Source organism: Morus notabilis, unplaced genomic scaffold (genome assembly GCF_000414095.1).
Source record: "Morus notabilis unplaced genomic scaffold, ASM41409v2 Scaffold1292, whole genome shotgun sequence".
NCBI lineage: Eukaryota > Viridiplantae > Streptophyta > Magnoliopsida > Rosales > Moraceae > Morus > Morus notabilis.
The window spans coordinates 103691-131623 of NW_010361938.1; the positions used below are offsets into that span (position 1 = coordinate 103691).

General features: G+C 34.7%; 4 protein-coding genes across 5 annotated transcripts; 3 read left to right on the forward strand and 1 right to left on the reverse strand.

Moving 5' to 3' along the window:
• The first annotated feature begins 2013 nt into the window (after positions 1–2013).
• LOC21397298 (pyrophosphate--fructose 6-phosphate 1-phosphotransferase subunit beta) lies at positions 2014–7776 on the forward strand. The gene is made up of 16 exons (XM_010100848.2): positions 2014–2286; positions 2662–2817; positions 2908–3029; positions 3252–3305; positions 3388–3494; positions 3704–3809; positions 3932–3995; positions 4123–4211; positions 4790–4921; positions 5069–5239; positions 5327–5442; positions 5846–5957; positions 6116–6200; positions 6591–6635; positions 6945–7013; positions 7389–7776. Exons 1-16 carry the CDS (start codon positions 2094–2096, stop codon positions 7463–7465), a joined length of 1698 nt encoding a protein of 565 aa, XP_010099150.1. The 5' UTR covers positions 2014–2093; the 3' UTR covers positions 7466–7776.
• A 7724-nt stretch (positions 7777–15500) lies between these two features.
• Positions 15501–16943, forward strand: LOC21397299 (translation initiation factor IF-2). Its single transcript, XM_010100849.2, has one exon. It carries the CDS (start codon positions 15673–15675, stop codon positions 16759–16761), a length of 1089 nt encoding a protein of 362 aa, XP_010099151.1. The 5' UTR covers positions 15501–15672; the 3' UTR covers positions 16762–16943.
• A 2860-nt stretch (positions 16944–19803) lies between these two features.
• Positions 19804–25997, forward strand: LOC21397300 (probable 26S proteasome regulatory subunit 10B). The gene is made up of 14 exons (XM_010100850.2): positions 19804–20056; positions 20257–20411; positions 20595–20753; positions 21096–21226; positions 21418–21538; positions 21654–21913; positions 22516–22640; positions 23360–23403; positions 23625–23756; positions 23974–24051; positions 25115–25197; positions 25288–25410; positions 25688–25748; positions 25825–25997. Exons 1-14 carry the CDS (start codon positions 19930–19932, stop codon positions 25981–25983), a joined length of 1758 nt encoding a protein of 585 aa, XP_010099152.1. The 5' UTR covers positions 19804–19929; the 3' UTR covers positions 25984–25997.
• Positions 25209–27207, reverse strand: LOC21397301. Of its 2 annotated transcripts, none has more exons than XM_024167426.1 (3): positions 26663–27207; positions 26504–26577; positions 25209–25394 (listed from the first exon to the last, which is right to left on the reverse strand). In XM_024167426.1, the coding sequence occupies exons 1-2, from the start codon at positions 27118–27120 to the stop codon at positions 26529–26531; spliced, it is 507 nt and encodes a 168-aa protein (XP_024023194.1). In that variant the 5' UTR covers positions 27121–27207; the 3' UTR covers positions 25209–25394; positions 26504–26528. The 2 variants fall into 2 exon arrangements, with proteins under 2 accessions (XP_024023194.1, XP_010099153.2); XM_010100851.2 differs by lacking the exon at positions 25209–25394 and adding an exon at positions 26345–26409.
• Between the last annotated feature and the right edge of the window lie 726 nt (positions 27208–27933).

Consider the following 27933-nt stretch of genomic DNA (forward strand, 5'->3'; position numbering starts at 1 on the left):
ATATTATTATTAATATAATAAATATAATTATATCAATACAATATAATATATAATATATTATAAAATAATAATTACAATATGATATTATAATTATAATTATATTATAATAGTAATATTATATTATTAAAATAATTATAATATTATTATAATATCATATTATATGATAAAATAATAATATTATAGTTATTAATATAATTATGATATTATTTATTACAATATTACTATTATATTATACTATATTATATTATATTACGACTTTGAATTTTAGATTGGGAAGATTATAAATTTTAAATTTCATTAGGGGTATTATAGATATTATGAAAGTTTCATTAATTATACTATGATGATTCCTGCACAATCTAAATGATAAAATTGTCTTTAGGCTGCTTCTGATTTTAGCTGTAGATTCTTAAAACATTCTTCAAAAAGCACTTTTAAATAAATATACCAAACATTAAAATTAACTTCTCGATTTTAGGAGGAAAAAACAATATCAAACTAAGCCATAGTCCATTCTTGCTTTAGAACTAGATTTATAGAATAAGGCCCTCTTTATATGATCAAGCACGTAATTCATTAGGATATATCAGCCGATGGCCTTTTCTTTTTTTCCTTTCCATTTATCGACCAGATTCAGCGTAGATGTTCATTCTTGATCCTAAAGATAGTAGAAGGCTGAGGCCTAATAAAGATCTGGTGGGGATGGATGGAGATTGGGGGAGACATTTGGCCAGAAAAACCAGCCAATATCACGCTATCATGTTTAATTTCCTTTTAAAAGTGATCAAATTAGGGGCCATTCTTTTGAGATGAGTTGATAGCAAAACATGTGCATTCAACAACCAACTTCGTTCAAAATCCATGTCCATTAACCATGTATCCTAATTCAACATATCTCTCCTTCTTTTGACTCCTTAAATTATATATATGCACTTGTTCAAAATAACTCCCTCTATTTAAAATACATAACAAATGATAATTTGGAGACAACTCGACACAAAATCAATAATTTAATTGTGGGAGTATCTGTAACATTACAAAGAATACTTTGAACAACTTTACATAATTTAAAGGTGAAATGAATCATTTTCAAAATTCAAAGGATATATGAATTAGAGCACATAGGTTACTTATTTCTTTTTTGCTCACACAAACTCCACAACACTGCATGTAAAAAAAAAAAAAAAAAAAAAAGAGAGAGAGAGAGAGAGAGATTATTAGCAATATATTATGTAAAATAATCAATATTGATAAAATATATAACGTAGGTTTTGTGGGAGTAAACATGTAAATCACAAATTTATCAAATTTTATCATATGATAAATATAGTAAATCCTGAATTTATTAAATTTAGTCACGGAATAAGTCTGAGTAAATTCCGAATTTATCACACTTGGTCACACTTTACTAGTTTATTAAAAGTTTCTGCTAATTTCTTTGTACATAAAAAAAATAAATGTTTTACTTCCTTCTCCCGTTTTTTTTTTTTTTTTTCCTCTTTCTTGAATTACCTGTAGAGTCGCTATCGCAGATATCAAGTAAAATGGGCCTAAACTTCCTAAAATTATGGGCTTAAACTCGGCTTCACTTTCAGAGGATGCCCAACCAACAGCATATGGACCGGGCTATGTACCTCAAATGGGCGGTTGATGCTCGTAACCAAACGGCTCCATACAAATGCCATACCTAATAGGCTGGTACCGAACTAAAACATTGGAATATCGAATATGCCCTTCTTCCCGTGTTCATTTCACCAACAAATCTGAGGCCCCGCCAACCACCACAAGGTTAGGTATAGGTAACTTGAAAACTACGCATCATCCTCTACAACTTAGACCACCCTAACTTTCTACGTACCACCTCAATCCGTGATCTAGGCCGTCCGTCAGATCACAACTTTTTCATTATTCCGAAAATACCCTGGGAATCCATTTTGCAAATTGCAAGTATCTTACCAAATCCAAGGTTTAAAAGACACTGTTACCCTTTTCCGCCGCAGGTATATATAGGCCACTGTCCGAGTGAGAAAAAGTCCGATTTTTTTTACTCCCGAGTCTCCGAGTCCGTCTAAGAGTGTGCTTTAGGGCTAAACATGTCTGCCGCATTGGTTGCCAACGGCGATTTGCTCGCCGGAAAGTCTCCGTCGCCGGCGACCGGCCGTGTTTCCTCCGTGTACAGCGAGGTCCAGGCGAGTCGTATCGACCACGCGCTCCCCCTTCCTGCTGTGCTCATAAACCCCTTCAAGATCGTCGACGGTCCCCCCAGCTCCGCTGCCGGCAATCCAGGTCACTTTCTTTTTCTCTTTTCCTCTCGGATCCACGAACTTTCGTCGATTTATTTGATTTACTGCATTTCGATCTGATACGAAAGCTTCGATCTTTGTTCTGTTTGGTTACTATGAATATCGCGGGAAAATGTTGGAAACAAGAACCGGAATTTTAAGTTTTCGCCTTTCGGTTTAGCGAGAAAGTCGTTCTAGTTTCAAGTTAGGTTTTTTTTTTGGACATTTTTCTTTTCGTTTTTGTTCTCTCTTTTTATTTGTAAAGTTTGATACTTTTACACTCACTCTCATTTTCCTGTTTCGTTTCTTTGCTAATCAAACTGGAAGCAAGGGGTGTTTGGTTTTTCGTATGTGATTGAATTTCTTGTGCTACTTTCAGATGAAATCGCAAAGCTATTCCCGAATCTTTTCGGCCAGCCGTCTGCAAAGTTGGTGCCGAGCGATTCCGATGCCAACCAGCAGAAGTTGAAGATCGGTGTCGTTTTGTCTGGAGGCCAAGCACCTGGAGGGCACAATGTCATTTCTGGGATTTACGGTGAGGATCTTTGTTATCAGATCACAATTCAATTTCCATTGGAATTTACTGTACAAAGAAAGTTAAGTTGCTTCTGTTTTGTCGTGGTAGACTACTTGCAGGACCGTGCTAAAGGTAGCACATTGTACGGATTCCGTGGAGGGCCTGCTGGAATCATGAAGTGCAAATACGTGGAACTGACATCAGAATATATTTACCCCTACAGAAACCAGGTGAGAACTTTCGAATATGGTGTGTCTTTTGCTGCGAGCTTAAACTATCTCAATTCAATTATAGGTTCATGAATCATGTACGTCTGGGCATCTGTAAAACCTATGTTGCATATAGTCTAAGCTTGGAATATATCGTACATCCATCTCAGTCATATATAGTTCATACTTGCATGAATTTTAACCAAGTTGATAACTGACGCGAGTGAAATTTCCTTTGATCAGGGTGGTTTTGATATGATTTGCAGTGGAAGAGACAAGATTGAAACTCCAGAGCAGGTGACTTATTTTTGCATATGAACAGCTTTCCTATGAAATTTATGCATGCTATTATTAATTGTTTAATGTATATCGCGTTTAGTTCAAACAAGCTGAAGAAACCGCACTAAAGCTTGATTTGGATGGACTCGTTGTTATCGGTGGGGATGACTCGAACACGAACGCTTGCCTCCTTGCTGAAAAATTCAGGTATAACATTCCTAACTTTTTCAAGAAAATTCTGCTTGTGAGAGGAAACTGTAGCTGGCTTTACTTATACGTCCATTGGATCCCTCTGTTATTTATTCACTTGTTTAATGTTCATTCACTAGTCAATGTTCTTTTCATATAACTGTTTCGAGTGTCCTGTTAACATATATTTTATTTTATTTTATTTTATTATTTTTTTGCTCAATCAGGGGAAAGAATATCAAAACTCGAGTGATTGGGTGTCCCAAAACCATTGATGGTGACTTGAAATGCAAAGAGGTTCCTGCAAGTTTTGGATTTGATACTGCTTGCAAGGTGATTGCAACTATAATTGGAATTCTACTTGTGAAATCCTCATATTTCAAAAGTTCTTTGCATATACCATGCAAAATTAAATGGGAAACTAAAGATATTATGATGCTCTAAATCTTATGCAGATCTATGCGGAAATGATTGGAAATGTCATGATAGATGCCAGATCAACTGGAAAATATTATCACTGTAAGTCCTAAGTATGTTGGTTAAAAGTCGTGGAGCATTAACGTGTTTCGTGAAAAGTGTATGTTCTCTCCTTGGCTCATTTCTTAAGCCTATTTGGTGGGTATAGTTTAACGTGCCTGTTTCACAGTTGTGCGGCTTATGGGGCGTGCGGCTTCACATATAACGCTTGAATGTGCTTTACAAACACATCCAAACATTACAATTATTGGAGAAGAGGTACCTTCAAATGATAGACCTTGCATTGTCTGGCTACTTATGATTATGATATGAGAAAGTAGATTTTCTCTTTGTATGGTGTTTAGACATCCTGGGTTGTGATCAATAGTTCATGTGACATTGTGACTCTCAACACTAATCAATATAGCTTTTTGATGATGTCGGGTGTTGCTTTGAACAGTTCAGTTTGGTTAATCTTCTAAACAAGTGTAAAAGGCACTAAACAGTATAATTTTTATTTTACAGTTTGGATGTTACCATAAACCGAACCCTGTACAGTATAATTTTTATTTTTTCTGTTTGCTCATTCTATCTGCATGTCTAAGTTAGATTTAGTTGCTAGCCACAATCAACTGTTGAAGTGAAAAGAACAAACCTGACAAGATAAGTCTTATGACCTTGCCCTTCATATCTCTTCTCCGTGGTGATATTCAAGGATGTCCAGCATTTGGTTGAAACTGCTTTATTGATTAGAAGTTGGTTAGATGTTTTGTAGTTACTATGAAATACCTTATGGCACATGGTATCGCAGTTTTTGAAACACATAATAATGCGACGAGTATATTTCTTTGATGCAGGTTGCCCAGAAGAAGCTGACACTGAAAAATGTTACAGATTACATTGTTGATATAGTCAGTAAACGTTCTGAGCTTGGTTATAACTATGGTGTCATACTTGTCCCAGAAGGTCTAATTGATTTCATTCCTGAGGTATATTTCTGATTAGTGAAGCTGCTATGTCAATGATTTCCTCTTGTTTTTATATGCTCCAACATCGTATTTACTTCTACTTCACAGACATGGACCCACTTGACTATGTTGATTGACATGTACTTTTTGTAACTTTGCTACTCGCAGGTGCAGCAGCTTATCTCAGAACTGAATGAAATTCTGGCCCACGACATTGTTGATGAAGGTGGTTTATGGAAAAAGAAACTTGCAGAACAGTCTCTAAAGCTTTTCGAATTTTTACCTCAAGCCATCCAAGAGCAGTTGATGCTTGAAAGAGATCCTCATGGAAATGTCCAGGTATGTGTTTTGAGTTATCATGCCACTATTTGATTCTCGCCTATCTTATGGTCAGCAATGCTTATGTTATTTACTCTTGTCCATTAGGTTGCCAAAATAGAAACAGAGAAGATGCTTATTCAAATGGTTGAAACTGAATTGGAGAAGAGGAAGCAAGCTGGTGCATACAAAGGCGAATTTAAAGGACAATCTCACTTTTTCGGGTACTTAATGCCTTGGCCTTTGTTTGTTTCTTTTTGCTACAATATTTTCTCTCTTCAAAATTTAAACAAATTTAAATGTCTGTTCAAAATTTTTGTTCAAACCTATTAACCAAATGGGTTATTAGCCTTTTTAGATATTATCATTTTGATTAAGAAGTTTCAGTTTTCATATCACGCCACATTTTGTCTTTGAAAGTTATTGTGTGGACATCTGTACAGCATGCTCATTAGGGATTTGGCGTCAGGGTCATTGTTGATTACCATTACTTTTATGGTAACGGGTAGCCAATGTTGTGTGTTTGCATACACCTCGTGATTATTGGATAAATGCAAGAAAACTTTTTAAAAGAATGGCATTGCTGGCAGTAGGATTTGACCCATCAATGTAATCTTTAAATATCAGGTATGAAGGAAGATGTGGTTTACCAACTAATTTTGATTCTACCTATTGTTACGCATTGGGTTATGCTGCAGGAGCTCTCCTTCGTAGCGGAAAAACTGGGTTGATATCATCAGTTTGTATCTCTTTCTTTCACTCTCTTTTGAACCTTATTTACTTGGCTCGTTGTCAATCTTTCCACGATGATGTTTAGTCATTTATTTTGTAATTTTTCTTATCCTTGAAGATCAACAGAATGTTTCTCTCTTTATGTGCTTTTTGTAATGAATCCAGGTAGGAAATTTGGCAGCTCGTGTTGAAGAGTGGACAGTTGGTGGGACAGCTTTGACCGCGCTAATGGACGTGGAGAGAAGACATGGTATTATAACCTCTCTTTGTTTATTCATTATGATTATGATGTGACGTATCACGTTTGGTAATTCAGATTATACAATCTCATTGTTTATCCATTAGGGTTCGTTTGGTTCATGAGTTCAAACCATGGTTCATGATTTTAACTTTTGAAATTCAAATTTTTTGTGACAAAAAACCACTGTAATGGAACCAAAAACCATGGTTTGAACCATGCAAAACCCTTTAAACAAACATTGCATACAAGTTTACAGAATTGTCTTGGAGCATAAACAAACATCGCATACGAGTTTTACAGAATTGTCTTTGGAGCAACATTATGATCTTTCAGTTTACTTCCCTTCTTTGTTTCTTCTTTTAAACTATTCGATATTTATGAAAATTCAATGTCTTTTAGGTAAGTTCAAGCCTGTGATCAAGAAGGCAATGGTCGAGCTCGAAGGTAATGACCTTAGTTATGGTATTTCTATTAGCGCACTTTACATTTCTTGAAGGCAATGGCTAGCGGTTGGCATATATAAGGAGACGTTTGGTTCATGGATTAGAACTATGTGATTAGAACTATTTTTTATTTACATGTATTTTTTGTGAGAGAAAATATTGTAACTACGAACCATGATTTGAATCAGAGAACGAATTTAGGTACCAAACATCCTCTTATATTTTATTAGGTTGCCAGCTCTTCAAATATTGCTCATTAATCAATTAACTGACAGCAAAACTGTTTCTGATTTTCGGCAATAAATTTCAGGTGCTCCATTTAAGAAATTTGCATCCTTGCGTGACGAGTGGGCCCTCAAGAATCGTTACATCAGCCCTGGTTAGTGATGAATCTTGTTTAATAGTTGCCAAGGCTCTATTCTTTTCACCGATTTAAGTTTAAAATTCTAGTTTTGCTACAATAAAAAGCTTTCTGAAACAGTCACATCTAATATTTTTACTACAGTAAAAAACTCACATAAAGTCACATCTCAACTAGAATCAACGAACTAAACGGAAATGTATCTGCTTTTAAGATTTTATGTGATAAGGATTCGCCTATCATTTACAGGATGTACTACTTACTTTTCCATTTGCTACAATCTTTTATTGCAATAGTTGAATGCGGATATTTTTATAGTTTATTTGCTTGAAAGTTCTACTCCAGCTCTATTTTCTATTACAAATTTTTTGACTCCCAAACTTCTCATTGCAGGTCCTATTCAATTTGTTGGCCCATCATCAAATGCAGTGAATCATACTCTACTCTTGGAGCTTGGTGCTCAAGTCTAGGAATGGGATTTTTGGGTTCCTCTATTGGTGCAAGATTCATAAATCCAGAGAAATCGATTAAATACTTTCTGAATCATTGGCACCATTGTCTTGCCAAGTATTTGACCGAGTCCTGAATTGAGCTAGAAGATTATATATGTGAGATGGTTTTCTTTCTGTTGATATGTTTAGCATGAACTCATTCTGAGTGGGTTTGAACTTTGAAGTGTCGGTTACTACCCGTCAGGATTTTTGCGAAATGTCACAATGCCAAATAATATTTAATAAAACTAGAATTTCACTGGAGATTCAAAGTGGAAGTTTTTTGCTGATTCCTTGCATTCACTTTGTTACAGGATAATGATGACTTGATTTTTTTTTTGTCTTTCTAATGCGCAATAACTAGCTACTAAATATATCATTCCGATAGGATGGATCAATTTGGTCATGAGGTGTATGTTTGGTACATGGGTTTTGCTACTTTGTAAATTCATAATTTTAATTTTGTTACAGTATTTTTTTCTTATAAAAAATTTAAATTTTAAAAATCATAAAATTTGAATGCCAGTTTGAACTTATATACTAAACGGTTCCTGAATACGTTATTTTGCACCTAAAACTAGAAGAAACATGCTATTTATTCTCTTTACACCTAAAACTATAATAAACGTGTGATTAATCACCCTCTGGCCTTTGTAATAAAATTACAACACAAGTATAAAGTTTGCCACATGATTGCGTGGAGTCCAACACATCTTTTATCATCATATCATGCTAATTCTACTTTTATCATCATATTAAGCTAATTCTACTTTATCACCATATTAAAGCTAATCCTACTTTTATCATCAGATTAAGCTAATTCTACTTTTTATATTCACATCACCGTATAAAATAACAATGCTCAACTAAAACTGTCATCCATCTCTTGAGGACCTCTGGAATTGATGACGAGAACAAAGAAAATTTCGGTAATTGGCCTGATAACCTTAAAAGCAGATAAATAAATAAAGCTTCAATGACTTTTCGATCAGTAATCAGTGTCATGTTATCTTCTGCACTGAATTATCAAGCCCCATTGACAGACGATGATAAGTTACAAAGACGACCTGACATCATTGCGAAATCTGTTTTAAGTTGGGTCCATATTACAAACACCCGAATCTCCGTGACAAATGTAAAGTGATAGTTGAAAAAAAAAACAAAAAAAAATTTAAAAAGAAGAAAAAAAAGGAGCAGAATCTTTGGTAGATCGAATTTTGCTCTTTTTGGCCATGGTTTTTCTTTTCCATGGTAAACGGATTTGGCTTTGTGTTGGGGCTGTGTGAAAAGCAACAACGCTCGCTCTGATGAAACCAAAAAAGCAGTACTACTTTCTTTCTTCACACCAGAAGACAGCTGACATCACTTCCTTTTCTTTTCTTCTTTTCTACACTGAACTTTCAGTTTCATGTCAAAAAAAAATAAAAATAAAAAATAAAAAAAGTCCCCCCGGATCACATGCTTTCTGTACCCGCCCGCGTTCTCTTCTTCCCTCTTTCTATTTGTTCTTTTTTTCTTTTTCTTCTTTTTTTTTTTTATTGAGGAGACGTTTAGTTCATAGATTAAAATTATGAGATTATAATTATTTTTTATTTATGTATATTTTTTATGAGAAAAAATATTGTAACGAATCATAAACTATTATTCGAATCGGGATACGAATCTCCTAACCAAATAACCCCTAAGGTCTTGTTCATTTCACCGATTCGAGTTTTCAGTTTTAAGTTTTTACAGTAAAAAGCTTTCAGAAAATGTCACATATAACTTTTTCTGTTACAATAAAAAGTTATTATAAAATGGCACATCTCAACTCAAATTAAAAACTCAAATCTGTAAAATGAACAAGACATTAGTTGCTAAGAGGATTCGCATTCTAATCTCATAATTATGCAACTTAATAAGAGGACCACGTGTACTCTCATACCATTTATTTGCCCGTCTGTTCTTGTGTACTGATCCATTGTGTCACCCTAATTTTATTATTATTATTATTTTTTGGGAAAGGATTTTCAATTATTCCTTGATTCAATTTATAAATTATTAAATCCGTTGAACTGAAATATGTTGGGTTACGAAAACATATGGAAGGTATAGAATAGAAGATAAATGTATGGGAATCTACGACTACAAGTATCAGAGTCAAGTGTGCAACGAACGAGGAAGAGAAAATTTGGGAAATTCGAGACATAGTGCTATGAGCCAAGTGGTCCGAAACATCACAGCTTATGGAACTTGGATTTTAAAAACAGGAGTTTCTCGAGGTCTCAAAACTCTCGGCCAGAGATAAGGATTGTTGGACTCGAGATACTTAAGGCCCGTTCATTTCGCTGATTCGAGTTTTGTTACAGTAAAAAGCTCTCAGAAACAGTCACATCTAACTTTTTTGCTACAGTAAAAAGCTCTCACACAAAATCACATCTCAACTCGAATTACAAACTCGAATCAGCGAAGTAAACGGACCCTAAGATAATGATAAGTACAATTCCTCCCAAATATATATATATATATATGAGTATAAGATTTGATATATGAATTTTGGATTGATGAAAAATACTATTGAGTTCTAAGATTTCATGAATTGTCTTAAATCCGGAATGTAACTTTTTCCATATTATCATTGCACGTCGTTCTTTCGTTTGTGTAACATTCGATTCACTTAAATATAACGTTTGTAAAATATAGTTCAATATATATAATAATGAGTATTATACTTAAACAAATTTAATGTCAAACACACTTATTAAAGTATAAAATTATTGTTGGTCTACCACTCAATAGCTTAAGTTTTTAGAATAGATTTATAAATTAACATGGTATCAGAGTGGGAGGACTTGAATTCAAACCTCTGTAATTGCACTATTTGTCTCCATTTAAATTGTCATCATATGTTGAGTTTTTAATATATTTTGGGCTTAAATATTTACGTGTTGGGCTTTTCAATTAATTTATCCAAACGATTGCTCATTGTCCAGTCTACATGTGAGGAAGAGTGTTAAAGTATAAAATTATTATTGACTCACCTCCTAATAGCTTAAACTTTTGAGATTGATTGATATAAATATTGTATAGGAAAACAAGAAAATTGCCTCGTTCACTTCGCTGATTCGAGTTTAGAATTCGAGTTTTTCTATAGTAAAAAGCTCTCACAAACAATCACATCTAACTTTTTTGCTATAGTAAAAAGCTCTCACATAAAATCACATCTCAACTCGAATTCTAAACTCGAATCAGTGAAGTGAACGGGGTTACTAGACTTATACGAGTGTTGGACTTAAAGAATTTACTGAGATTTGTGTGTTCTGTTAAGACATCTCTATACTTATTTAGCCAAATATATATAGGGTTGTTTGGCTGGGGTGTTTTGAGTGAAAAACTTAAAAAAAGTAACTCGAGTTACAACTTTATTCGAGTTTATGTTTTTTTAAGTTTGAACTCGAGTTTGGGACTAAAACTCGAGTTCAAGTTTATCCTTCAACTTAGTTCAGAAACTCGAACTCAAATTAATTAACAATATTTTTTCTATTCTTAAAAATACTATAACTTTTTCATTTTAATTATGATTGAGATGATTTTTTTTTCTATGCGTTGACAATGAAAAGACGAATAAAACCCCACCCATATACCCTATTAAAATTTTCCATCAGCATTGAGTTTTCATTAAAATAATATATAAATACAAATTCAAGTTTTGACTCACTTAAACACAAACTTAAAAAAAATTTTATCTCAAACCATAACTCAAATGTACACAATTAAATACAATCTCAAATTATAATTATAATTTAAATTATAATTTAAATTCAATTTAAAATCTACACTCAAATTACCTAACTCAAAAATATAAAAAGAACAAGCTCTATGTATACTTTTAAAAGCTGGTTGACCGCGGGTGAGTAAAGAAAATCTTCCCAGTTAAACGGTTAAAAAAATGTTATAGGCATAGGCGCCTTATTTTAAAACGAAGAAAATAAAACCGTAGGGCCCTCCTAACTCGTTTTTTTTTTTTTTTTCTTTCCTTGTCCTTAACTTTTGACCTTTAGCATGACATGTACAAAAGTACAAATTCAACCCCGTTTCACTTTACAATAAAGAAAAGAATAACATAACATTACAACCTTTCGTGTGCGTATATATATTTTTTTTTAATTTAAAAGGAATCTTTCGTATAATTCGCGCCTTTCCATACTACCCCTTTTTTTATGTAGCAAGCGGATTTTCAACAGCAAGTACGCGTTTGATTTTGTTTATTTTATCGATTTGAATTTAAAATTTAAATTTTGTTATAATAAAATTTTTTTAAAAATAGTCATATCTAATTTTTTTTATTACAGTATAAAATTCTCATATGAAATCACATATAAATTCAAATTAAAAACTCAAATCAGCGAACCAAACAGACTCAAAATAAGTTCAAGAGTACTTGTAGATTTAGTGGAGATGGCATTTGCATTATTTTGCTTCAAGTTCATAAAAAAAAATATACACATAGTAGGACCTGTATAGTCTAGTCCTCAGACATAGATTATAACACATTATTTAATTTTTTTTTTTTTTAGGACAATCAAATTGAAATTAGCAATAAAATCATTATCATATCACATATATAAAGTGGGGCCCGGCCAATTTGCAGGCCCTCCATGGTATTTCGATAGAGCAGAGATAAGAGATAGAGATATTGCATTTGCACACAACTAATAGGCTACAATAAGGGTAAAGAAGCAGTTGCAATCAACTAAGGCCCCGTTTGGGGTTTGGGGCCCATTTGCTTTGATGGTGTAATATTGTTTTTGCTCGCACATGGCTCATCATTTTGCCTGCAAACAAACTCCATTAACAAAAGGAGAAAGGAGAAAAAAAAAAAGAAAAAGAAAATCTTCGATCTCAATCACTCTCTCAAGTCTCAACCATTCCCCTCAATCTCTCTCTTAGATTCCAAACAAGGCTTCACCACAACCATTACAGGCATTACTAGCCTACAAGCTACAACCACTTACCTATTATCATCATCGACCCCCCATTTTGCGTGGGGCCCACGGCCTAATTTGTCATTTTGCACAGGACAATCAATTTTATTGACCTACCATTAGGATGGTAGTCCAATGGATAATTTCTCGTTTTAAGGGTTATTTAGTTAGGTAATTCGTACTTTGATTTGAATTATAGTTCATAGTTTGTTATAGTATTTTTTCTCATAAAAAATACACATAAATAAAAAATGATTCTAATTCATTAATCAAACGTCTCCTTAGATTTTTAGTGAACATTCTTATAAAAATTTAATTTATAAGATATTTGATACGAGAATTCGTGTCATTATTCGAATCATAATTCGTAACTTATTATAATATTTTTTTTCATAAAAAAAATACACATAAATCGATAATAATTCTGAATTATTCTATAACATTGACCACCCTTTTGGTGAATTTTCTGTTTATAAATTTATTACTTTTTGAAATGATTAATGACGCAAGTAGTTTTAGCTTAATTTAAATATTTACTCATCATGTACGGGCTCCCTTTAACACACTAATGCCTTGAATCTCGATCGAGCCTTCTACACTATTTTTTATTTAAAAAGAAAAAAAAATAACTTTGGTTTTGCATCATTTTTATCATCCAACCGTGGGATCCTTTTTTAAATGCTACAATTTATGTCCATCGCATGGTGGATATTCATTAGTGTTGCCCGTGTTGGAACCCACATCTAAACTAATAATTTATTCACATTTGATTTCTCCACATCACAATATTTTTGAGTCGTCAATTTATGGTTGGGACTTTTCCCTGCTTTGGATAGATATAAAGCAGAGAACGACATAGATAAATATAGATCTTGTTTAGTCAGGAATTATAAAAAGTGCCACCAAACGCAACTTTACAGCCTCCGGCCAGCTCAAGTAAACAAGTCAACTACTTAACAAAAAGAAATATTTTATTTTTAATATCCTTGGAAAATATATCAAATAATTAGTTAGGGTCGGCACTCTCCAAATAAGCCAATATAAATTAAACTCACGGCCAATTCTCCATTTTACCGACGAAAGAAAACGGTATGCGCCAATAGTTTTTGAGGAATTTTGAGACGTGGATGTTTAGTTCATGGATTCAGAATCATAATTTATAATTATTTTTTATTTACGTGTATTTTTTATGAAAGAAAATACTGTAACGAACTACGAATTATGATTTGAATCATGACATGAATCTAACGATTAAACATAATATTTTAAATCGAAATTACTTTTTAAGCATATTGTGTTATATAAAATGTAATAATCATCACAAATTTTTAATTAATAAGGTCTCGTTCAATCTTACGTGTTAATAGGCAACTGATTAAAAAAAAAAACAGTGATGACGATTGCTAGGATTGATACTTAACATTCTTTTTTATTTTATATAATTTGGATTAGAAGGCAATTTCGAGTAATAGTAATGCCTTTATTTGGTAATATGATGGGGACGCCCTTAAGATTCAGTTGGGATATTGGATGCTAATGTATATGGGTGATGTAATAAAATATAGATTGTCAACGCTAGTGAAAGACATTCCACTCGCCATGAATGTTAGTGAGACCACTTTTGTATGTCATCCCACATGCAATGACACAATGACATGATATCATTCTCATTCTATTTTAGTTTATAGATTTAAAATTATGATTCTAAATCATTTTTATATTATAATAAATTGTGAATTATGATTTAAATTATGACACGAATACACCAAACTCACCCTGCCCACCTCTCTCTCTCTCTTTCCTCTTTTGCATTTTTTTTTTCAAATACAAACATACAAAAATGATTGAAAAAAGAAAAGTTTTGGTTAGTCTATTTTAGACCTTCGGATATGTATATATATTGTGTTATTTTTGCATATTTTTTCATTTTAAAAGTGCATTACCGATGATAACCATCGAGGAGATCTGGTTGAAAAAGGGCGAAAGAAAAAAAAAACATTGAAAGTGTTCTCTTAATTATGTTATGCAATGGAATTCCAAGAGAATTAAAATTGAAATTGGTCAAGCCATTGATACGTTTTTAACTAGGGGAGTTTATATACGCGCATGAATGATATTTTAGATTTTGTGGTCCAAAGTATGCTTCAAGATTTATGGTTGCTTGTTGATTAACTTGAGATTCACAAAGGCATGGTTAAGTTCGATGTATTTCGCTTTTTTACACTTGAATTCCTATCAATTGTCATGTAAAAGAGTTAAAAAACGAAAGTTATGACACAAAATCCTATACACGTGGAATTCCATTAAATTCATGCAAAATTTTAAGCTATATAGATAGAACAATGCCAAAGATATTTAACATCATGATCATTATCCTCATAATTTCTCATATATTATCATAATGGCTCAATTGGATTTATTCGGACGGGTACAATTCATGATAGTTTGCCTTTTGAGTGACAAAATATTGCCTTAATTTTCGCCTATAAAGTAAAAGATTATATAACAAGACACCTTCAAATTTATACAAAAGATATTTTTTTGGCTAGTGATATGACTGGGGTCGGGGATTAATCATAATAAACGGTAAGTAAATATATTATGACAATGATGATGAATTTACGTTCTAGCAATTGATGCACAACCTTAAACGAATTATTAGTAAGACAAAACTTGGCAATTCTCATCAAATCAAAGTATATGGATGAGTTTATCAATTGCTAAACACCAAACTCACCCACACAATGCCACTAGCAAAATTGTATTTTGGTTAGCAAGTAACTATCAACGCCAAAAAGAATATAAAAAAAACCGACAACAACAACAACGTTTTTTCGAATCATATTTGAGATTTGAGAAGATATATATAGCAGATACTCATCAGAACAACATTATCCTTTTACATTAAAACTACACCAATGATCGCTTAACCTATGACATTGCTCCATACATGCACGGTGGACCCCACACCCACCTCTCTCTCTCCTCCCCCCCGCTCCCTTTCTCTCTCCTCCCTTGCTCAATATTTGTTAATTATCCTTAATTTATTATTTATTTATTTTGCTGTGTAGGGTCACTTTTCCCCTGATCCCCCTGAAGAGGAAGAAGAGCTCTCTCCTGACTCCTCTTCTCTCCTTAAGAAAATCAAAAACAAAAACACAAAGAAGAGAACTTTCCCTCACCACACCCCCTCCCTCCTTCTCTCTCTCTCTCTCTCTAGAAATGGACAGCCCTATCGTCATCCCGGGAGCCCAAACTCCATCGCCGACCACCGCCGGAAGAAGACGAACCAGCCCTGATTCAAACTCGCTGGACTTCGAGTTCTGGATGGTCCGGAACCCGTCTTTTCCCCAGCCCAACCTCCTCTCCGCCGACGAGCTCTTCGTCGACGGCGTCCTTCTCCCCCTCCACCTCCTCCCCCACAACCACACGGAGCATCCCGACCCGAATCCAGAACCTGATCCGGAAAATCCCGAACCTTCACCGCCCGACTTAGGGCCAAAGATATCTTCGTCCTCGGCGGCGGTGGATTCGTCGACGCCTTCTCTCGGCGCATCGAAGCGGTGGAGAGATATTTTCAAGAAAGGAGATAAAGAGAAGAAGAGCGCGAAGAGCGAACAAGAAGATAGTAAGGACAAGGAAAAAGAGAAAGAGAAAGAGAAAGAAAAGGAGAAGAAGAGAGAGAGAAAGAGCAGCGGCGGCGGAGGCGGTACGAGCTCCTCCGCTGAGCTCAACATCAACATATGGCCGTTCTCGCGGAGCAGATCCGCCGGCAATGCTTGCACCCGACCCAAGGCTGTTTTTGGAGCAGCTGGTCCGACTCGGAAGGTGAACAGTGCGCCGTGTTCGCGGAGCAACTCGGCTGGGGAGTCCAAGTCCAGGAAATGGCCTAGCAGTCCGGGCCGGCCCGGGGTCCATTTGGGACGGAGCAGCCCGGTTTGGCAGGTCCGCCGGGGCGGCACCAGAAGCTTCGATCCGCCGGTGAGGAATGCGGAGAAGACGGCAAAGAAAGACGCATCCGAGAGTCGGGTTAAACCCACCGGTGCCGCCGCAGGCGGCAGCGCCGGCGGCGGGGCGGCAAAGGCTAAAGTGTTGAATTTGAATGTGCCGATGTGTATGGGGTACAGGAACCATTTGAGTTGTAGGAGTGATGAGAATAGCGCTTTAGGCATCGGTAATGGTGACGGCAGCGGGGGCGTAGGCGTCGGTAAAAACCCCGGTGGCGGCGGTGCAGGTGGCCGTGGTGTTGGTGTCGGGGGTGGTGGAAATCTTTTTAACCTGCGTAGTCTTTTCACTAAGAAGGTGTATTAGTATTAACCCCTCTTGTTGTTTATTTCACTTTTGGTATATATATCTATATATATATAAGTTACTACCAAAGTCTGGTTTTTTAATGTTTTTGCCAACCTCTCTTATTTAAAGAAGTATTCTTTTTTTTTTCCCCCCTTAATCTACATGTAATTAACTACAAATGTAGATTCGCCAGTCTAACATGTTAAAGAATGTTGTGTAATTCGCTTGGATTTGTTTATTGATTGAGGTTTTTATATGTGCTTTTCTAGCTCTACGTGTAATATTAAAAAAATGGTTTTGCTTTGTGAGGTTACAGTGGGTGAAGAAGTGGTTTTTGCTTCATTCCTCGATGGACTAAGTCGTTTATTTTGAATTTGTGATTTGTGATGTCTCAAGAGCAACTGCCAACTTGTGTAGTTTTTTTAGGTTCATGTGCAACCCGCCAGGAAAATGATGTTTGCTTTCTTTAACGCCTGAAGTCACTAAGTCACTAGGCCTCGTTCGTTTCGCTGATTCGAGTTTAGAATTCGAATTTTGCTACAGTGAGTCACTGAGGCCTCGTTCGTTTCGCTGATTCGAGTTTAGAATTCGAATTTTGCTACAGTAAAAAGCTCTTACAAACAATCACATCTAGGCCTCGTTCGTTTCGATGATTCGAGTTTAGAATTTGAGTTGAGATGTGATTGTATGTGAGAGCTTTTTACTGTAGCAAAACTCAAATTCTAAACTCGAATCATCGAAACGAACGAGGCCTGAGTCACTGTCTTTTTACTCGGTACTTCTTTTTTCCTTGCATAACATAACCTCCCTCACTTAAATCTCGTTCATTTCACCTGAAGTTTCAGTTTTAAATTTTTACAGTAAAAAATTTTTAAAAAATATCACATTTAATTTTTTCTGTTATAATAAAAAATTTTCATAAAATGTCAAGTCTCAATTCAAATTAAAAATTTAAATCCAAAGTGAACAAGACAAGTGTGCAGATTATTATGGGCATAATTCATAAACCGCTCTAAACATTTTGGACTAGACATTTAGTGGACTGATATATAAAAAAATAATGTTATAAGTTGTTTTTTTGGGATTAAGTTAGGGCGGAATGAGTTGGGTTTACAGGATATTTGGGTTTATGTATAGCTCTATGAATGATGACTCTGATACATAAATGGGAACTTCCTTGCTTTTTTCTTAATTATTATTTTTAAAAACATGTGTTTGTTTAATAAAGGAGTTTAAATTCTGGTTTAATTGGTTTTATTATAGTGTTTTTTTTCTTATGAAAATTTTAATTTTAATTCAAATAATCTGAATGCAAGGACAGAAAAGATCTGTGTTGCTCAGTGAGACTATTAATGGCCATTTTGATCTTTAAAATGATGTAATGAAATTATGTCTTTTAGTGCCCTGATCAAAGTCACAAGCTTCTTGGCATTGAGGCAGTCATGATGTTCCAAATAAATCAGGCACACAGTTGGTAATCATTCCATAAACAAGGTCTAACATGACATCGTTCATTTCGTCGATTTGAGTTTAAAATTTAAGTTTTATTACAGTAAAAAACTCTTAAAAATAATCACATCTAACTTTTTTACTACAGTAAAAAGCTCTCACATAAAATCATATAAACTCGAATTAAAGACACCAAGAGAGACTCTTCCACCCAATATGAGACCATTTTGCTTTTATTTATTTATATGTATTTTATTGGCTGTTTCATTTTTCATTTAGTCAGTACTCGATCAATTAAACTGGAAGACTATCATGCCATTCTCAAGCTGTCTGTTGAAAAAGGAACTAGAAAAGGCATTTTTTTTATTATTTTTACTTTTTTGCTTAGGAAAAAAAAACCAAAACAAAAAAAAGAAAAAAAGAAAAAAGCAGCTGTTTGTTGAAGGGCAATAGCGCTTTCAACTAAAAAGTGAGCTTTAGTTTGTACCTCTAACAACATTGGGTCACCATTTTTAGTTCATTTATTGCTCAAAGACCATACTAGTCATTTGGATATTGAACCAGCAAACATGGATCATATGTGTACTCACCAAAGCTGGGCCGGAGGACCAGGCCCACGTTTTCCTTTTTTTTTTTTCTTTTTTTTTTTCTTTTTTTGACGATTAGATTTTTCTTGTACCTGTAAATTTCAAAAAGTATTTCTTTTAAAATTTTCTGTTAAAAATGTATTATCCCATGTTTATGGTTTTTTTTTTTTTTTCTTGTTTTACATGGGTCAGGCTTGAAACTTTTGAAACCTTTTTGGTTTGTTTTTGTTCCCAATTTTACGAGAAATATATCGCGAGTTTTATTTTTTCCGCCATGTGTATGTTCAGTTTACAAAATTAAACCTGACCAAATGGCGACATTGATAACAATAGCATTCTTCTTTATTTTTGTAAAGTCTCAAGTATTTTGCATTAAATAAAAAAACCTGAGCGATATGTTACATTAAATGTCAAATATTCTCCACAATATTTCGCATGCTTGTATTTAATATAAATGTAAGTTATGAGTTCTTAAAATGTAAATAATAAAAAAAATTCGTTCAATAAATATATAAATGAATAATTATCGAAAAAAATTCTGAAGATGACCAGGAGGGTTTAAATTTATTGGTGTTTTGATTTCTAAAATTATAAATCAAATAAAAAATAAGTAAATATACAAAAATATAAAAAAAAATGTATATTATAATCATTAAAATAATTTTATTAATTACATAAATATTAATAAAAATATTAAAAATCTAATAGAAATATGTACTAAATTCGTATATTTCAATCTCTCTGTAAAAATTTTAACTACTATGTGTCGTAATGTCACAATCTTTGAGAAATTTCCTGAGTCATTTGTTAATTTCATCGTGCAAGATTAAAGTGATCAATAAAAATTTTAAGGAGTAATTTATTAAAATTAAAAGTTTAGAGAATAAGGCGCTACAATTTGTACAATTCAAGAATTAAAAGAGAATTACCGAAAATTTTTAAAAGTTTACGAAAGATCGTACCCAAAAAATATATATATATATATATAATACCTATTATATAAATATACCAAGACACCGACTTCGGCGTTTGCCGATTTGATAATTGATACGGCGGTGCCTTGCGCGCCACTCTTGCAAAGACTAAAAAAGCCGAGAGAGAGAGAGAGAGAGAGAGTTGAGAATCCATCATTCGTAGGCGCAGAGACAGTATGGGCGTGTTAGGGCGATTGGTCAAAGCTTCTCGGACACTTAAAACAATCACCTCTTCTAAAACCCTAAACCCTCCTCCGGTTCTGCTTTCTCGCAACACTCCTAATCCTCGCCTTCTAGATCTCCGTACGTCTCCTTTTTCTCAAATTTCATGAATTTAACATTTCTTTGTTTAAACTCCTTTCATTTGCGGAAATCACACGGTTTCGTAATTGTCTCGTTTGGGACTGATTTCCTTTTCTCGTGGTAGTTTTTCGAGTTCTCTGATGATTAATTCACCATAAAGTTTTTAAATTTATTGTTCTTATTGTCAATAAACTCATCAGGATCCGTTCGGCAGCAGAATCATTACAATGCATCTGAAATTCAGTGGCCTACGTCTGTACGAAACAGTCGTGGACTGTATTTTATACTTCCAGCTTTGTTAGCTAGTTTATCAGGAGTTGAAGGACTCCAAACAGCTTATGCAGATGCTGAGGAGGTACCTGTGCATTTACCATGGCTGATTTCTTGCTAAGTATTCGATTCGAATTTCGAAATGAAATGGTTTGGAAAATTTCAGTGATATTTTTAGTCCTTTTAAAATCAAAATGATGTATATATATATATATATATATATATATATATTCAATGTCAAAGCTGCAATGGCTTTATTTTTATGCAGCCTACTGGAAGACCTTCTCCATCAGAATCTCCTGCAAGTTTTGTGGACTTGGAGGAAGTGGCGAAGAAGGAGCGGAAGCGAATTGAAGAGTTGCTTAAGGCTAAAGGAATACGGCATGGCTCTTATCCCCGCTTTACCATTGCCATTAAGGGCCAAAAGGTTATGGACATGCTTTTCCAAAAGGCTACATTGTTGATTATCCACTATATATGACTTGCACTTTGTTCGAGTTTGTTAGAAAATTTTTTGTATAATTCTTTCAACATGATTTTGAATTGACCAATGCACTTTGGCCATTTGTAGCGATATTTTTTTTTAATCCATGAGAAGCTAACAGGGAAACATTCTTTAATCAGAAACATTTCTGTTTTGACTTTTGATTCTCTGTGAGGTTGATAATTTTGTTCTACTTTGAATATGATGTTAAGAAAATCATCTCTTATATATGTTCATGAAATTTCTCTTCAAATAGTACTCATAGAAGTTTACGGTGCAATATAGGTCTCTGTCAAGTTCCAGATCCCTTCTGCATGTGAAGTTTCACAGCTGATTGCAAACCTTGTTTCACAACTTGGGTTAAAAGTTGAACAACGTGGTGGAGGGTCGGATATGTTAGTGCGCGCTTGGGACAGGTTACAATCAGATCATAGTTTCTTGGTGTCTTTGAGTTGTCTTTTTGATTCATGCTAAAGTATTCATTTTTAATTTATGCAGTTTGCAATATTCTTTTATTTGTTTGAGTCATTTCCTTATTACCTTTGAGTTTTTAGATTTGGTTAAAATGTCCTTCGTGGTAATTTGTGTTTTTCATGAACTATTTCAGTGCAATATCCTGGCAACTAACACTTACTCAGCCGGACAAACAAAAGGAAACTGGAGGGAATGAAGGAGAGGGGGATTTGTGCATCGTCATATTCAGATCACTTGTTACTGCAGATAAAGCCGTTAGTCTCCATTTCAGTCATTTGAATCACTTTTATTTTCTTGCATCTCAGTGATAACAGTCTAACAGACTTTTGGATTGTGATAATTCTCATCCATTTGCATTAATTATTGCAGGAGCTTGAATTTATAAAGCAAGGCAGCTTCAGCGCAAAAGAGCTTGATGCTTTTGTCTCTGTTTTGCAATTGGCAGGGGAAAAGTTAAACTTAAAAGGATATAATACCTCAGAGAGAAAACAAATGCCTTCTGCGGATACATCAGTTTCTAGTCTCGAGTCCATGGGAGTGAGAGTTTATGGCCTTGATGAACCCCATTTGAATTCCTTTAACAATGAAATATCATGGGAAAATATTGCTGGGTATCATCAGCAAAAGAGGTATGTTGAGTACTTGGGATCTTTGTGTCCACATACTCCATCTCTTTCCCATTGGTCGTATGTATATGGGAGAAATTACCCTGTGCATTTATGTTCTCTAACTCTTCAGTACTTCTGTTCAGAACATTATTTTAGTAGTTCATTTATTGAGTACCTATGGAATCAAGATTGGTTCAAACTTGGCAGGAAAAGAGTAAATTGAAGGCAGTCCTTTTTCTTCTTGAACATGTCTTATTCTTAATGAAATATGTTTTGGTTGCAATTGCATATGTGCATGATGAAATATAGGCTAAGCAAGCCGCAAAAAGTGTGCAGTGCTATGTGTAATGTGTTAGTTTATTCTGTTTCTTTCGCTGGCTACCTAAGTATGGCTGCTATTTGCCTCTCTTTTTTTTAATTTTTGAATCTTAACATTTTCATTTCTGTCACGCAATTTTGTGAAGAGTGAACGTGATTTTGGTATCTAATTAGTTCTCATGCATTTTCCATTTTTGTGCTGTCTACTTGTGTGCATCTTGACTGGTATCAAGTGTGAGCGCATTCATATATTTCTGTGAAAGTGCTTATCTAACTTATTTTCAAATGGTTCTGCTTATCTGTAGAGAAATAGAAGATACCATATTATTGGCTCTGCAGAATCCTGAAATATATGATGATATTGCTCGAGGAACCCGAAGTAAGTTCGAGTCAAACAGACCTCGAGCTGTACTTTTTGAAGGCCCACCAGGTATGCCTCATGTATACTTGGCAATAATTTATTTGTGAATTGACCAAAACGAAAGGAAAAAAGTAATGTATTTCTGTAACAGATTAACCTGCCAGATTAATATAATTTTTCTTGATCTAAAACAATTAAATCAAAAGATTTATCACCAATGGCCTTATGGACTACTGGCACTAGGATTTTTACTAATAGAAAAAGGGTATCTTAAGCTTTGGGATCATTAGTCAAGCAAGGTCAAAGGGTGGAGAGGCAGGTTTTAGCATAGGATTAACCGCTATTCTGTACTGGTTGTTGGATTGGTAAGAAAGGGAGAGGGAGAGAGTAGTAGTTTTTGGAACACTGACAGCTATTTAAAAGTTGTGTCGTCAGTTGTTCAGCCTGCCCCCTACCCTCCCCTCTTTCTCAAATTCCACACTATATTTATTGAACTATTTTCCCTGACAATGGAACTTATAGTTTAGTGACAATTGTACTAAAATATCTCAAACGATTTTCCCTGACAATGGAACTTATAGTTTAGTGACAATTGTACTAAAATATCTCAAACGATTTTCCCTGACAATGGAACTTATAGTTTAGTGACAATTGTACTAAAATATCTCAAACGATTTTCCCTGACAATGGAACTTATAGTTCAGTGACAATTGTGCTAAAATATCTCATACTCTAGCATTATTGGATTTGATGTTTGGGTAGCGTACTTAACGTGTTTCCATTGTGAGGTACGGGAAAGACATCTTCTGCTCGTGTCATTGCTAGCCAAGGGGTGAGCCACTAGGAACTTCTATTTGTATATCTTAATTTTCTTCTTATTCTCTCTTTTTTTTTTCTTTTTTTTTTCCCCCGCTTAGATGTGCTCGGGATTTTACGGCATTGATATACAAGTGATGTGACAATGTTTTGAGTCCTTAAATAATCTCGTTTTTTGGTTTGATTTTGTTGTTATCTTAGGATAAATCACATTTCTTTTCACTTTTTTTTGGGCAGGGTATCCCAATGTTGTACGTTCCCCTTGAAGTTGTCATGTCAAAGTACTATGGAGAGAGTGAACGCTTGCTAGCAAAAGTGTTTTCACTTGCCAATGACCTCCCTGATGGTGCTATCATTTTCTTAGATGAGGTAATTGGAGCAATAATAGTTTCCTTTATGGCTGGTGAGATTTTGTTCTCTAGAGCGTTTGATTACCCACCTCTAATGTTATGACTTATTGCTTTTTAATCTTTTAATGATGACATGTTATTTTTCTCCGTCATGCTTTGGTTATTATGGTTTATGTGATTGCTGAAATACTTTTTCCTGTCATTCCTATGTACTTTAACTTGTTACAACATTATAGGTGGATTCTTTTGCTGTTGCTCGTGATGGTGAAATGCATGAAGCTACACGCAGAGTATTGTCCGTGTTATTGAGACAGGTAAAACTAGGATTTTCCATTTCTTTACCGCAAGTCTCAGAGCATATCTTCTTTCTTTTTTTTTTTTTTTCAAACCATTGTGGTAGAAGGAATTCTCACCTGAAAGTAAAGTGTCTGGACTTTCTTGTTGAGAAGTATGTGAAATTCACAAGTCTACATATCTCATATAAAATTGAGTATGTGTGCAGATGCATAAGGATTTATGGTTTTTATTTGTCGAATCCCTGCACCTTTTAAAGATTTTGAGCATTATACTCGACAAGAATTTTTACTTCACCCCCAACAAATTCCGAAACCAGTAATTTGCAATAACCCGGATATACAAAACTTGATCCAGAAGGAATGTCCTTACGTGAAGGAGTCCTTGTAATCAAGCGCTTGGTGCTTTCTTTCTTTGATGTTTTAACATAATCTTTTTTGGCTAATATGTTTGGAATAATCCTCAATAAAAATTTGGAGTTGCCATTGTGATTGCACTGAAAAAAGGTTTCCGAGTCAGACTTGCTTTCTAGGCAGATTAAAAATGTTAAGACTTTAATTATAAATATGATTTTAATCATCATATTCATAAATCCTAAGAACCATCATGCTAAATTACCAAGAAAATCAAGGAAGGGTACATGAATTCATAATAGCAACAATCGACACTTTTGTGGAATTACTACAACGATTGGCAAACCGGTTATTGTCTTCTTCAATCAAATCATCAGAGTTCCTTAATGAGGTGTTTTTCTCTAGATGAGAAAGAAGAGAAAGCGATTGAATGATTTGACATATTGAGGACCATAACCTATAAGTCCTTATACACTTATCTCATTAAACCTTATCGGATAAGTATTGAGTATCCACTCATTTATCTTATATCTTGTTAGAAGTCTCTTTAGGCTTTCCTAAACAGACCACTTTATTGGTCTAATTAATTAAATAACTTAATATAATTGTTATAATAATACGTGGCCCACACTTTATATAGGAAAAGTGATTTTCCTAACAAGAAATTCTAGCAACGAGTTTGAATGATCAGAATCAATATTGATGAACTTGCTATTCTTTTTCCTTGCAGATTGATGGATTCGAGCAGGACAAAAAAGTGGTTGTAATAGCTGCTACAAATAGAAAGCAAGACCTGGATCCTGCTTTAATTAGGTACATGGGCTAATATATGGCTTGTGTGAAAACGAGTGTATTCCTAGATGATTCTGTTCTTAATTCATAACTTCTTCAACATTCTTTCAGTCGGTTTGATTCGATGATCACATTCGGTTTACCGGATCGGCCAACTCGTCAGGAAATTGCGGCTCAGTATGCAAAGCACTTGCCCGAATCCGAATTAGATGAACTTGCTGCAGTTACAGATGAGTAAGTTTGGCGTATGCTTTTCAGATATTTTTCAACCTTTTTTTTCTTAAATAAAAAAAAATCGAGATATTTAAAACTTGCGCCACAGAGGCGGTGATGTTTTGAATTTCCATGATTTTAGACTTAAGCACATGAAAGAGAAGACAAGTATTAACTTAAAGTTGGAACTAATAATGCCCCTTACTTAGTTCTCTTCTTAAGCATCAACGCACCGTTTATGCAATTGTTTATACTGACGTTTTGATGTGTTGTGGGGTTTTTTTTTTGCCATGTCCAGAATGTCCGGAAGGGATATTAGAGATGTGTGTCAGCAAGCTGAGAGGTCTTGGGCATCAAAGGTAAGAAAATCAGCTTGTGTTATTCTCTCATACATAACTTAATTTGTTAACAACATAAACCACATGGCTTTGATAGATCATTCGAGAACAAGCATCCACAGATGGGGAACACGGCCTTCTTCCGCCTCTGAAAGAATACATAGAAAGCGCAGTCAATCGACGGAAGGGCTTGTCGAGCATTTCCAACGCAAAAATTAGGTCCGGCACAAAGAAATCTCAAGTGGTTGTTGATTAAAGACTGGTCCTGTTGACACAATTTTTTTTTTTTTCATATATTTAGTACCTAGGTTCAGTTTAGCCGTAAATACGAGTCCAATTTTGCGGATGTGATATGTTTACCTTCTCGCAAAGTTGGATAGTGAGCGTTTGGTTCACATATTCATTCTCAGTTCACGTGTATTTTTTGTAAAAAAAAATACTATAGCGAGTCACGAACCGTGATTTGAATTATAATACCAAACACCCAGTAAGAGATGAGAATTACCGAGTTAGCGTCAGTTTTGCATGTTACAAATATGTTCTTACATAGTTTTTGTTTTTTCACATGAATAGCGAGTTTCCCATACAAAATGTAAAACGACAATTATTTATTAAGAAGGAAAGCTCCATTTCATGGTTTAGTTCACCAGTAGAACTGAATACGACTGTTCTTCTACGATCTCTGTTTTCGTCATAAATATTCATGCATGAGAAGAAATGACAATGATGTATTAGAAGTATGAAATCGAAACATTATTATGAAATTGCGTGCGTACCCGGTAGATTAGTATTTAAAACGCTTTAAAACAGCAAATTGCACTGGATTAAACTTAAGAGCAAAGATCCTTCCCTGCACGACATCAACAACGAACCAACTCAGTGAGTCGTAAAGACCGGGCGGAGTTTTGATTTTCGCGAGAAATGGACTCAATTACCTTTGGGAAAGTTGCGATGTTGTCTGGTCTTCTTCGACTCGCTTCCTCTTCCGACTCGGATTCCGCCGCGAAACGAGGGAGGCGATCTGCAATTCCGTCCGCAGCAGCATCTGCGTCATCTCGGCCTCCGACTCGAGCCGCCGTGTCTCCGATTGCAGCCGGAGAGCCTCTCTCGTCTTGGCCATCTCCACCTCCGCTCGCTCCATTCTCATCAGTGAATCCGATAGCACGCGGAGGCTCGCCGTCAGGCCGATCAAACTCGTTGACTTACCATTGAAGCTCTCCGGGTCCGAACTCGGAGGATCATCTGAGTCGACGGCGTCGAAGTCGGGAGTTTGGGGACTATCGTGAGGGTGCCCACCACCGGATGAGAATCCGGCGTCGAAGGCGTACTTTAGACGGTTCTCGTCGTTGAGTTCGCGCCGGTTCCGTCCGGTTCGAGCGGTCTGGTATGACATCGCTGAAATTCTCTTTTTTAAAGAAAACAAAAAAATTATGTCATTAGATTTTTGTCCGTCTCTTTTATAAGATGCTTTAGGGAGAGTTTAGAGAGACTGGTCCAAATTTCTAATGTGAACTCCGAAGTCAAAATCGTCAAAGGGGGAAGTCATAAACTACGAGGGAGGTATTATGGGTGTTTAGTTCGTTGATTTGAGTTCTTAATTTGAAGTGAAGTTTAACGTTATGTGAGAGTTTTTTATTGTAGTAAAAAAGTTACATGTAATTATTTTTGAGAGCTTTTTACTATAACAAAACTCGAATTTTAAATTTATCGGCGAAGAGTTTTTGTTAACGACGGTTCCTTGGAATTTAAAATCTGAGTTTTTGTTATAATAACAAAATTTTAAAAATAATCACATTTAATTGTTTTATTATGATTAAAAAAATTTATATAAAATCACATTTTAATTTAAATTAAAAAATTAAATCAGTGAACTAAACGAGTTCAATATGTCCAATAAATTTCACTATACACCAGAGCTATGTATTCTTTTTTATTTTGCTAAAATTCTTCAATTTATTTTTTCCATAGATTCATTTTTTAATTATTTACCTTTTTGTGGGGATTCTTTAAGGTGGAACCCTAATAAGTGGTCACCAGTGGAGCATTATTTTTTTACCGTTAGATTACTTTTTCAACGGTCACATTTACAACAATAACAGTTATGTGCGATGTGCTGTAAATTTTTAATATAGATTTGCACAATTTTAACCATTACAAAATTAATCAAACGGTTAAAAAAATAGTGCTTCACTGGTGGAGCACTTAT

Excerpts from the sequence above, each read along its gene's own strand:
- LOC21397298 (XM_010100848.2), top strand. The coding sequence starts at position 2,094 with ATGTCTGCCGCATTGGTTGCCAACGGCGATTTGCTCGCCGGAAAGTCT. Across the intron at positions 2,287-2,661 it reads CTCCGCTGCCGGCAATCCAG|ATGAAATCGCAAAGCTATTC; the intron begins GTCACTTTCTTT and ends TGCTACTTTCAG. Across the intron at positions 3,306-3,387 it reads AGATTGAAACTCCAGAGCAG|TTCAAACAAGCTGAAGAAAC; the intron begins GTGACTTATTTT and ends TATCGCGTTTAG.
- LOC21397299 (XM_010100849.2), top strand. The coding sequence starts at position 15,673 with ATGGACAGCCCTATCGTCATCCCGGGAGCCCAAACTCCATCGCCGACC.
- LOC21397300 (XM_010100850.2), top strand. The coding sequence starts at position 19,930 with ATGGGCGTGTTAGGGCGATTGGTCAAAGCTTCTCGGACACTTAAAACA. Across the intron at positions 20,412-20,594 it reads CTTATGCAGATGCTGAGGAG|CCTACTGGAAGACCTTCTCC; the intron begins GTACCTGTGCAT and ends ATTTTTATGCAG. Across the intron at positions 21,539-21,653 it reads TTGTTACTGCAGATAAAGCC|GAGCTTGAATTTATAAAGCA; the intron begins GTTAGTCTCCAT and ends TAATTATTGCAG.
- LOC21397301 (XM_024167426.1), bottom strand. The coding sequence starts at position 27,120 with ATGTCATACCAGACCGCTCGAACCGGACGGAACCGGCGCGAACTCAAC. Across the intron at positions 26,578-26,662 it reads ACATCGCAACTTTCCCAAAG|GGAAGGATCTTTGCTCTTAA; the intron begins GTAATTGAGTCC and ends GATGTCGTGCAG.